Source organism: Sylvia atricapilla, chromosome 4 (assembly GCF_009819655.1).
Source record: "Sylvia atricapilla isolate bSylAtr1 chromosome 4, bSylAtr1.pri, whole genome shotgun sequence".
Lineage (NCBI taxonomy): Eukaryota > Metazoa > Chordata > Aves > Passeriformes > Sylviidae > Sylvia > Sylvia atricapilla.
Window position 1 is genome coordinate 41877523 of NC_089143.1, and position 12531 is coordinate 41890053.

The 12531-nt window shown below is 37.9% G+C and overlaps 1 protein-coding gene across 3 annotated transcripts in view; it reads right to left on the reverse strand.

Annotated features, from left to right (window-relative positions):
* Positions 1-12531, reverse strand: part of FNIP2 (folliculin interacting protein 2) — a 50702-nt gene that overhangs the window by 15120 nt on the left and 23051 nt on the right. For 2 of the 3 annotated variants that reach the window (XM_066317647.1, XM_066317649.1), the window contains exons 3-13: positions 10866-10997; positions 9716-9816; positions 9562-9633; positions 8856-8956; positions 8607-8696; positions 7427-7498; positions 6684-6813; positions 3084-3285; positions 2426-2514; positions 1423-1569; positions 1119-1288 (exon numbers count right to left, since the gene is read on the reverse strand). In XM_066317647.1, the coding sequence (XP_066173744.1) occupies positions 1119-1288; positions 1423-1569; positions 2426-2514; positions 3084-3285; positions 6684-6813; positions 7427-7498; positions 8607-8696; positions 8856-8956; positions 9562-9633; positions 9716-9816; positions 10866-10997 (1306 nt within the window). The remainder of the gene's footprint in view (positions 1-1118; positions 1289-1422; positions 1570-2425; positions 2515-3083; positions 3286-6683; positions 6814-7426; positions 7499-8606; positions 8697-8855; positions 8957-9561; positions 9634-9715; positions 9817-10865; positions 10998-12531) is intronic. The other variant, XM_066317648.1, reaches the window with a different exon arrangement.

Below are 12531 nucleotides of genomic sequence, written 5' to 3' on the forward strand. Positions count from 1 at the left end.
ACAGATTTTTGGGCTTTACAAGAATGAAACAAAATCAGACAGCATTTTGAGTTCAAGCACTGAGAACTTGGCAAGACAAAAAGAGAAACAGACTCTTGATTAGTCACCAGTGGTGACTTCTGGGAGCGACCACAAGAGCTACTACTGAGCTTACGCCTCCAGTCCAGCTGGTTTTTGTAACTCCAGGCCTGGCTTCATCCTCAACACCACGAACACACTTCTAATTTTCCCTTCAGCCTAACCTCTGCATAATGTTTAAGACATCTTAAACCAGGAAACAATTCAACTACATTGGTAAACTAACAAATCACTCACAGAGATTACTGAGAATAAGAAGCCTGAGACAATTAGGAAGAAACAGCACCAGCATCACAGAGTAAATACCATCATTGCCTCAGTGTGCATGTGTGTTATTTTATATGGCAATATACCATATCAGCTAAAGTAAAGGGTAGTCTGATGTCAGATTTTCATCTGCTGCCAAGAAGAGGAGGAATTTTCAAATATTTACCACTGAGACAGGATTACTTTCTCAGCTTTCATTCTCTTACTCACTTAACATCAGTTATCTAGTCCCCTGTATCAAGATAATTTTACAAGGTATAAAATATTTGTAGAGACCAGCCTGAGACAGAGAGCATAGAAAAAAAAGATCTTGCCCCAAGTCCCTTCATATAACAATAAGCGAATGGAGGTACTGCCAGTTGCCAGAATTCTGATCTATTGCCCTACTCTCCCATCCTAGCTGTGGGAGGACAAGACAAAGGGAGGTAGCCAATTTCAACTACAAAGGGCTTCCAAGGCCCAAGTATATGCTCTCAATCCAGTTTATTCCGTCTTGTTCTTTCCCAAACTGCTCAGACCATTCACAGCACCTGTTCTAGAGGTGTTAAGATGGTGCGAGTCAACCAGACAGTGAAAGAGAGGATGTCAACAAGGAACACGAATAAAAAGCAGGACATGCAAAGAGGCCTCCAAATGCTCTGATTAATCAGGCAAAAGACACCTATTGGTAACAGGAAATGTGACCTGGATCACAAGTAGCCCTTATCTCAAAGGAGTGGATGCACAGAGGTGCTTGTTATAGAAAAATCTGAAGCTTTCCAAATCATACTGACCCAGCTGTGCCCAGAGAGGGTTGTATGGGTGGGATTTTGCCAGCATGTTCACAGACTGGGACGTGCGCTTCTCAGAGAAGGCCTTGATGGGAGGATGGTCAACTGGCATCACTGTTGGGACCCAAGCCAGGTGGTATGTCAGCACGGCAGTCAGCAAAGCAGCAAAGAACCTAGGAGAAAGTTAAAAAAAGCATGTCCTAAGTAACACCAGCAAAAGAACACCCCATTAAGTGCTTTAACATATTCTCATGCACTGGGAAGCACACAAGCTTTTTCTTAAGAAAAAGGAGTGGAGGAAGCTTACTGATTTTTGTTGATCTGTTCTATCAGAAATGTAAATTCTTTAAGAAAACGCTGGCATAGCTGATTCTTTTCCAGGGTGCTGGACATCATATTAAGCCACACAGGCTCTGCAATCCTTGGAACAGAATATAGGTTCCAGATGGTAACTCTGCTCAAAGAAAATTCCCAAAAAATAAGTGTTAACATGCACATTTAAATTCTGCAAATAAATATAAGTAGCCTCTTTCCTCTTCTGTCGTCCAGATTTTAATTTGGGTTTTTGTTCGTTTGTTTGTAAGATCCAGGAGACTAAACAAACCGGGAGAGTTTTTACTCTTCCAGTAATTACTAGTGTCCAGAACACCAGTCTATTTAATTCATACTATCAGTAACCCAGTGTCTTCATATGAGTTACGTATTTGGCTTCCCTTTTTTGCCTTCTCATGTGAACCTCATTCAGAGAAACCATTCAGAAATAAGTCTGAGGGGAAGAAGAACCTATTCTATTCATTGAATGAATTTGATTCTACATTCCAGATATTACACAAACTCCCTTCCATTAAAGCCTTCTCTCTCTCCTGGGCTGACTTCCTTAGCCTTTGACCATCCCATCCTTTCTCAAGTATGGAAAAGAGAACTTTTGACTGCAACTTTCTTGCCAATTACATTGTTCAGCATCTATGGCTAGGAGTAGACACATCTATCTGCCCAAGTACATCAATCCACCCGACTGTACAGACATCAGCAGAAGCCAGCTCTTCATGAGATGTTTAGACTTTAACTGACAATCCCAGGAACATGTGAGTGCAATACAACTACTTTCATTCTCATTTGGAAAACAGCTGAGCTGGTTATGCTAAAGTACTCTGCAAACATTTTCCCAATGCAGAAGATGCATTCACGCTAACTTCAAGAATGTCAAAATACAAGACCTTACATTCAATTGCATATAACTGAAAGTGACAAATCTCTTTCAAGGGGTATGAAAAGCGCTCTCCTTGTAATTCAGAATTCCATCAACTCACCTGAATTCTCCCAGGGCATCCATGACACGGCTGATATAAACCTGCACTCTCTGGCTGGATTCTGCTATTTTTCTACATGAGATCATGGCCTTGATTAAGAGTTAAAGACACAAAACAGCTGCTTAAAGGATTTTCATTCTTCATCTTTTTAAACTTCATTAACATGTCAAAATAACTAAGATCTAGCCCAAATCCTATACAGCCACTCTGGGCAGCAACAAATGCCAACCTCCCTCCACCTCAAAGGAGACCAATCCTTAAAATACTAGGCAAGGGGACAGAAGAGAATATTTTCAAGAGTAAGAAGACAGCAACAAATATTTTGTGCCTCTCTTTTAGACACTACCTGAAAGGATAGAGTACCATCATTTCCACAGTCTCCAGGGAGTCAAGAAAACTTCTAAGTGAAATACAGCAAGGAGGAAAGAAAAACCACCCATAGCATAAGACTCTACATTCTAATTCTGTCTAGAAAAGAAACTGCACCTCTTTCAGCAAATGCTGAGTTCCTACACTGGGCTCAAGCTCAAGACTGCATGTGTAAGGAGGGAGGCAAGCTTGAAACCACGCACCTTCTCCCACTCTTCATCTATCAGATTCTAGAATACTTCATTCTGATTGACATTTTTCCACATTATGCCAAATTAGTATTCTGTACCTTTTCTATTGCATATTTCAGCTTGTTCATGTGAGACTCAAAAAGAGGAAAGTGAGAGAAAAAGAAATCCTGGAAGTTTCTCTGTGCTTCTTCTTTCTCAGGCAGAGAAAAGATTATGCTGATTGCAATTTTTTTCCTCCGAACCATTGCAGGATTGGAGCTGCAGCTTTCATCAGCCATACTAAACATTTCTTCAGTGGACCTGTAAGACAGATTTGTTAGGACAGTTACCTGTGTACTGAGAGATAATTCAGCTTCTATCCATAGCTCTCTATACAGTGGAAGGTAATTAATTTGTAGGACTCCTTTGACTGACTACATAAGGCTTTGCTATCACATGTTTCTGAACAGAGGATACCTGACACTTTCATGGATAAACCCTGTGCCTGTTCAAATAGGAAGAGAAGACAATCCCCACAGAGGCCTGGTGTGAACACCTTCCTCCTGGATTTATCTTTCAGGGAGATGAAGAAAAGAGAACAGAGATACACCACACAAAATCATAACCAAAAAAGGTTAAAGGTAACTTTGGAGCCATGAACTGCATCCAGCACTAGAGCTCCTCTCTAGGTGCTCAGCAGCATATGTATGATGCTCTTGAATCTAGACTGCTGCTCATGAAGGAAGCTGGGAAACATAACCTATACTACCTACACTGTTCTGGCATCTTAAGATGGATGTTTGCACTTAACCATAGAAAATAAAACTTTCTATTTTAACTGAAGACAAAATGTCACCACTTAGCAATTACTGTGAAAACACAAACTTGATGCCTACAAATACATGTTTGCCCAGCTCAAAGCTGTGTAGACTTCAGCTTAGAAAGATTAGTTTTCTGCTTAAAACTGTAAAAATACCAGGAAAAAAACTCCAAACCACCCACCCAGTGGCTATTTTACAACCATTATTATTTCTCCAAGTTCTGTTTATTTCCTTGATAGTTCTGCCACATTTCTTTCAACAATTATGCCTCTTCTCTTCCATATTACACATGGGTTGCTATTAGGATCAATACTGCTTAATGTTTTGGTTATCAGCCTAGTCTGTGGATCACAACACACCTTCAGTGAGTTTGCAGATAACGTCACATGGGGGAAAAACGGTCAGTCAAGGGGACAGCAGTGTCCAGAGACGCTGTGGAATTTCCATCCTTGGAGATTTTCAAGACTCAATCATAAGTCAAGTTCCATAGCCACCTGATGTAAATTCCAAGCTACTGCTTTGCACAGGCAACTGATGGATGATATCCACAAACAACAGCCCAGCATAAGTTTTACTGTGATTATACAAAAGGGTGGCAATTCCCTCACCCTGTTCTTCGATAAATACCAGCTTTCTAGTGCTAGATATTGATATGGCTGGATTTCCAAAATTATTAATTTTTCTTGCTTAAAGTCTTGATCAATTTCACTGAAAAAGCATGGTGTTTTTATATACACACACATACACACACACAAATAAGTAAAACAGTAAGGACAAAATGTCTGTTGGAAGCAACTTCAACTGAATAATGGGTTTTAATCTATTGAGAAATTATAGGAGAAAAGGGTAAAAAAGACAAAAAAGCCATGGAGACATTCTGAGCAGCAGCTCATCTGGAAATATCTTGGGTTTAGAGTTTCTTTTAAGTTAGGACTGCAATACCAGTGACTGGTAATTAAAAGTTTGAAGTCTTTTCATATCAGAATTATCTTGAAATGGAGTCTGTAGTATTTATAGAACACTATGAAGCAATTAAGAAAAGGAAAGGCTCAGGGCTAAGCGTTCGTTCTTAAGCCATTCTAAAAATAAGTGGTTTACAGTTTAATTGGTTTGACAAAGTTAAATATACAAAAAATTCTCATCACAGAGGTATGAGTCCATGAACACAGGATAAAATACACAATTAAACCCCAGCAAAAAACAGCTTGTGGGAAAACAGAGTTCAAGACAAAAACATAACCTCATCTGAACTTCAGGAACTTGCATACAGAGACAGAAATTCCCAAGGAAGTCGGAAAAGGATGGTCAGTCAGCATCTAAGAAGCATCAGAAACTTTTGTGCTGCTTCCCAGGAATAGAAATTGAAGAATTTAGATCTAAGAGAGAAGCCTTTTCAACAAAACTGCTAATCTAGCTTGCTTGCCAACCAGCTATGTGGAGTTCCAACTAGACATTTCAACTTCTTTGACCTATTTGCCTAAAACATCACAGAGACTGTAGAATCTTGGCTGTAAAAACCTGGGGTGCAAAATCTGTGGTACTGAAGTATTCAACCAGAAGCCTACTATTCCTCTAGCAAGTAACCAGAAAACAAGTATCTGAAGAGGCTTTTTGGCTTAGAAAGAGTTCCAGTTGAAGAATAGTACTAGACAGTGATGTGCTTTTTCCAGTATCTTTCCCCAGCGTAGGTTCTCCAGTGTGGGGAAAAAAACCCAAACACCCCTGCTGACAACAGCAAATAAGCAGCCCAAAGAGGCTACTTTCTCCTAAACAATTTGTAGCTTTTAGAACATTTTGTAGAAATTTATACTTGTGAAAATTTGGCTACTTCTTAAGCTAGGATAAAATGATCTAACTTAGCCTAGGTGTTTAACCTTTTTTACATGGGCTGCTATCAGCCTTATTTCTTTAGGAAACTAGACTAAAAAGTACTTCAGTTTACCCAAAGCAACCAGTTTACTCTCAACTGCAAGTGTGATTTAGAAAGCATGACTGCTACATTAGCACCATAGCACAATTCTTCATGTTAAAAGTGACTCACACTAAGAATACCCAGAATAAGCTGCAAGTGTTGGTTAACACTAGGGAAAGAAGTCTTTTCAAACAGGGTTTAATTTTTATTCCTTACTGACTACACATTTTAACTGGCAGCTTTTATACTTCTCTTAACTGAAAAGGGAGACAGGCCAAATAGCATGAATTTCTTGTAGGTCTCCACTAACTCCATTCCATCTCTGGTTACAGGTAGATAAGTACAGAGAGGATAATCAAGAACCATTTGCTATTTTGCAAATGACAAGAGAAGAATTTGCTTATTAGCTATGAAAACTCTGCTGCATTCCATGCTTTGTTATGCCACTGAGCTACAAAAGCTAATAAAATTCCAAACCAGAAGCCAAGCTCTTTGATCACAGCTTTTTTTCTTCCTGTTTTGGCAGAAGTCACATCAGGAACATCCTGTACCAGCCAAGAGAGTCGTCATGGGCTATTACTCCAAAATTTCACTAACTGCTCACTAGTCAGACTTCATCATAGTATAAAATCATTATGGCAGCAGTGTTGTTACAGTCCTTTTCATCTCAACAGGATGCTCTGCTCCTTCAGAAACAGTTTAATCTATTCTTCAGAATATGGCTTCATACAGAGCCTATACATTCACACCATAATTACACACTGCCTATGTATTCAATAAAAATAATTATATTCCAAATTGGGCTTTGAAGTTCACATTCAACCAAAACTTTTTTTTCATATTGGCAATCTTACATAACACAAAGATAGTCCGAGTCAAGAACATCTAATAACAAGATTTGTACTTTTAAAGAAAAGAGGCTTAAGCTCTGTTTAGCTTAAATTACTGCCAAACACTCGTCATAAGAAGAAGGGTGCTACACTCACCATCTTGGAATAATTCCATTCTCTAAACTGGTTGTCTGACTTCGGAGCCAACGACGTTGGTAGCTGCTAGAAGATGATGATGAAGAGCTTGGAGATGGAAAAGGAGTAACCAGAAGACTGCTCAGAGATGCTATGAAGAAAGCAAGAAATCCCACATACAATGAATTACAAAGAGTGCTGGTTAAATATTTTTCTTCATATTCTAACAAGAATTTCTCATAAATATTGCTCTTGTTTGCTGATCTTTTTCACACAACTCACTCGCAACAGGAGAGACAACTACTTTAAATAAATCTTGCTGCTTGAGGACACTCATTTGTTATAAAGTAGCAGACTGTCCCCACAAAAACCTACTAAAAATGTATCTTATTCTCATTAAAAAAGTGTTCTCTCCCAAGAGTTGCCGCACTCCCATTACAATAGACAGGAGAACTTCTGGTCTTCCTTTTTCTGTTCAGTGTAAAAAACCAATTTCTCTTCATTTGCACTAGGAAAGGCTCCAACCAATTCTTCCTCCAAATTATAAATTGGCTAAGAATCTAAAACATGGTGGCTGTAAACAAAGAATATAATTACAAATATGTTTGCATGAAGGCTTGGGGCAAATGCAGAAGGCAAACCACCTAGCAGATAAAAACAATTATGGATTTACAGGTCATGAGGTGTCTATACTTCAAGTGAATCACTGCAGCAAAGAATTGTAACAATTAAAAAAGCAGGCAAACAAGATAGACAGCAGATACCTGACCGAGCAATGCCGCTGTCTCTGTCCTCATTTTGTCCTCTGCTAGGCATATCAACAGGTGTGCTGTGTGCTAAAACAAACAGAGCAGGTCAATAGAAAATATTACATAATTCATCATAGTATTTGTCAACATTTTAGAAAAATGTTTAAGTTTAAAGGTCATACACCAAAAAAATTACATCCTGTCCTGTTGCACAAAATCAGTGTGGTGTGAAGAGAGGTGGCAGCAAACAGTAGCCTTTGCTGAGTATCATGTTACTAGAGGAAGATTATTTGCCCCAATGTAAATGTAAAAACATCTCTAAGGAGCTTAAGAATATGGATACAGTTTGCATTATCAGAAATCAGATATACTTTGAAAATGAAGGCTGGTGGTACCCTCATCTGTCACTCTTGGTAAACTCTGAGCATGCAAGATTGTCCTTTAACACAGGTAAAAATCATAATGAAATAAGCTAGCACAAGATCCATTAAAAGCTTCTGTTTCACTTGCCAAGCTGAGATTTACTGTCCACAAAGCCTCACAGTCAGAAATACTCAACCTATGTCACATTACATCAAAGTGTTAGTAGTGCAGAGTTACTCAAATTGTAGAGCATGCAAGATTTGCAAAGGCTGTGAAGAAACTGCATTGATATTTTAATTCACATTTTTTCAATTAACAGAAGTAATTAGGCCTGAGATCTACCCACCTGCATGGATCATCATTCTGCCTGTAAAAGGAGACTTTATGTAGCTTAAAGTTTTGAGAATTAAAGAAATTTATATTGCTTAAGGAAAAAAACCCTTAAAGCTTCCCAGACTTAGCTGAAGAATTTTGAATGTCTGCCATCAAATTAAAAAATAGCAAGAGATAAAAGAAAAAGCTGTACACCACCAAGACACCTGCATGTTAGCAAGAAACCAGCAATAAGCCAGGAAACATAAGTTCTCTAAGAAACATAAGAGCTAATTCATTTCTAAAAACACTGCATAAAAATACCTTTTCAATTAAACACAGTAATTTAACCATGTTTTCAGAAGACATATTTTTAAGTATATGCCAGATACACGTGTTGTCACTATTTTAGCCCTCTGTTTCTAGAGACTAATTATGCATGTCCTGCAAAGATTCAGAAGGAGCTGGATTTGTGTGTGCATATGGATGGGTTACACTGTGGCTGGCATTCCACACAAACCTGCAAAGAAAGAAGCACTGCGGATGAGCCGGAGGGGACCTCCTTCAGACACACCCTGCAGCAGTTTGCTGCTACACAGCTGTAACACACCTAGGAAACAAAAGCAACGTAGAGAAAATGGAAAAAAATGGAGGGAAAAATTAAAAAGTAAAAAAGCCAAGGAGGTGATGTACTGGGAAAAAAAAGCCAAAACTGAATGAACAGATGGCCTTGTGTTGTCAGAAAGACATAGAACCTGGAAATATTTACCTAAATTACTTCCACTGCGACAGGTTCCCAACCCATTCTGATTGGAGCTCAGCTTCCCCAGGCTGGGATCTTGGTTGATGTATTCAAAGCTATCTTGCAAGCTAAAACAGGGGGGGGAAAGCCAGTCTTCCTTTAGAATGTGATCAATAGGCATTAATATTAGCTTAAGTTTAGGTTCATTTTATAAAAGAAGGCTGAACATTAACTTCACACCAAACTGAAGGACAAGTAGGTTTCTGAAACTGAAAGCAAACAGGCATTTATTTTTTTATATTTGAATTACTGGAAGCTTCTTTCTATGACATTTGGGATGCAGTTTATTCATACTTGACCATTTTTGGGGAGGAGGTACAACAGAACAGTGTATCTGTTGAAGGAAACAGAAGTGGGATATGGGGACAAAGCAGTCTCAACATATCCCTTCCTCACCCTTCTGACAGCAGGAAAAGATGAAGGTTTTGATTGTCCAAAGCACCTAACTTCTGAACTTTATTGCATGTCCCAGACAAATTAAGAAATAGAAACCTGGAGATTTTTTTTTTTTTTAATTAAAAACTTGGCTGGCCTGACTAGGATCTATTCAGAGTGTTCTTTTCCACAACTGCCTTCCCAATTTTCTACCAGAACTACAAAAGGAGAAAGAAAGACAGACAACCGCACTGGCTGGGAAAAGGAAAAAATTATATATAAAAAAAGATGTTCTTACTTATTGTTGCTTCCACTGAAGCTTCCTACCCTGGCTGAGAAGACTTTACTTATCATCAGCTGTGGGGGAGAGCTGAAAGGATAAACAGTCACTTCAGTGAGTCATCAATTCCAAGTGGCTGACAAGACAGTGTATCACAGAAGAGGACACTCACCGTATGTAGTGAATTTTCAAGGTGGAGCCTTTGTAACTCATTGCCACTGAGCCAAACATCATTTCTCCCAGCATATTGACATCGGAGGCTGGTCTGGTGTACTACACAGACAAGAAGATGGATGGAAACAGCAAAGTCAAAAATAACTTGGCATCCTATTTCAACTTAACATAGTGCCACAGTGATGCATTTGGAATGGAGAACACAAAAAAGTTTATCTTTTCCATGCAGAATAAGATCAGTGTGCACACAGTGTGCATTTAACAAGCACAGCAGGAAAAAATCCTGCATTTTGCTCACTGGATGAGCAGTGCTACCCTTGTCCCAGGGGGACCTCCAAAGGCAAGAGAGAAAAAAAAGACCTACTGCATTTCCAAAGAAATAGCCATTCCCATATAATAGAGTGTTTGATAAAAGCTGTAAATGTTAGCGAGAGATGGATTCTGCGGTCTGGATCCCCAAAAATATACTGCCTTCCTTATTCAAATGAGTGAACTCACCTTCCCCGCTCTTGTAGAAAGCTTCATGGAAATGTTTTTTATTGGAAAAAGATTTGTGCTAACACTCAGAAATGCAGTCTTCAGATCAGTTACTTATTTTGTTTCAAAAACTGATCATCAATAGCAAATACAAAGAGAAGTTCATTAATTCTGAAGAAAATAATTTTCCAGTTAAATGTAATTATTTTCTTTTTCCACCTTAACCTATACATGCTTCAAATTTCATTTTTCTAGGTGAAATGCTAACTAACGCTTTTACTATGAAAGAGCCAGAGTACCTAAAATTTAACGTTATAGTAAGACAGACTTAAGGGACTCTTAATAGATCATGTTCAACAGCTTCTTCAGAACTGACCTAAACCATAAGCAGACATGAACAGAGAACAGTATACTGCTTCTTACAACGTTCTTATGACAAAATGCTATTAGATATATTTCACAACTCCTTGAAAGATAATAGACCAAAAGGTTAAGATGCACCTACATGTTTTTATTCTACAACTCTCTAAGGATAGAGTAGGTATCTCAAGGTTCAAATTAAGCTGTAATGTAATAGAAGTCGAAGTCATTCAAGGAATCTATGTGAAGGCTATAATAAACTAACTTCTTCAGTAAAATTGGGAGGAAAAGCAACTAATAACAAACATTACCTGATACTTCGGTATGTGTTCTTTGATATTCTGCATACAGCTTATAGAGGGACTATGGGAAGAAACGTTGTTCCCATTACTTGCTTGGCAGTTCTTGGCAGAACTCTTTACAGAAGCCTCATCGGCCATTTTCTATGTCAAAACAAACAATGTGATAAAAATTATGAAAGTAAATAGAAAACTCCCATTTGTAAAGATATCATGGCAAGAATCTTCTTAAAATTACAGGAAAGCAACAGAAATAAAGAATACTCTTATTTGGTTAAAAAAATATGTATCAGTTTCAAAATATTTTTTTAAATGCCAGCATCCGAGCAAGTGGAGAACTGCTCTCACATTCACACAGTCAGATAGGTTTTCATAGGAGTGAAATATAATCAGAGTAATTAGTCACTTTCATGGGAAGATCATTCCCAATCATTATGAATTACTCTTTGCAATATGTGCTGAAATTTATGTTAGCAAAATCTCAGCTTTCGAGTTTCTTACAAACAAATTCCTGTCATCATTTGTACAATTAATCACTCAGATCACCTATAACTTGCGCTCCCCAAATGATTAAAATATTTCTAAAACAAAAGAACAGCCAGCCAAAAAAAGGGATGAATAATCCATCATTTGGTAGAATTAACAGGTTAAAGACAAATCATGTATTTGAATATTCAATATGAATAAGCCTTACTGTAGTTCAGAAAAACACACAGTATACACACATATGCTTCCTCGACTTTAAACTAAACAGGACTGAGTTTGAAAGTAATTTTGTCTTAATTTTAAATGAATCAAGATTTAGTTTTGCTGAATGAGAACAACCAAACACCCAAAATCAATTTAATGTCTATGTGTTTGCATGGTATTCAAAGTACTTTGGCTGTTTTAAGAGGGTACCTAGATTAGTGTCTGGCTAGAAAACAGATTATAGCCTGTATCATGTGTTATGAGAGAGGTTATAATCTGTTTCATGTCAGTGTTGCATAGAGAGTTTCTGATAGTACATTTTGTAGTCAACTTTCAGCTAAAGTATTCAAGCAAGTGGAATAATTTGAATATTTAAATGAAGCCAGAAATGTATTTTTTGCTAAGATGCTGTTTGCTATACAACAACTTCAGATACAAAGTAATGACCTTGATTTTGGGAGGGGGTGGAGGAAGAGGAGAAGCAAGATTAACAACCAGTCTGACCCATTTATGCTCTTAAGTAGATGATCAGACATCAGCTGATGATGCTCATCAGTCTTACTGATTCAGCACAATAGCATATTTACAGTGTGACTGAAATATAGATTCCTGCTTTTGGGCATCTTTTTAAGTTCTACAAGTTATGACTGTTCTTATAAGGCTTATACAGGTGTATACATATATATAGCTCTGCAATAAACCATACTAGTCTAATAAGCTGAAGCTGCTGGTTCTAAAAAACCCCTCCAAAACAAACAAAAATTTGAAATAATTCAATGTAGAAGAGAAACATAAAGGCAACAGAAAAAACAAGCAAAACTACCAGAAAACCAAAACCACTATTGGTTTACTGATCTTAAAATGACTTAAGTTTGCTGAAAGCTTTACTCCACAATTTGTGTGCTTGGAGAGCAGCAAAAAGAACTTGCATCTTGACAGCATCTGCTCTTGTTTCTATATGCCACCAAAACTTACATGGCCATATATA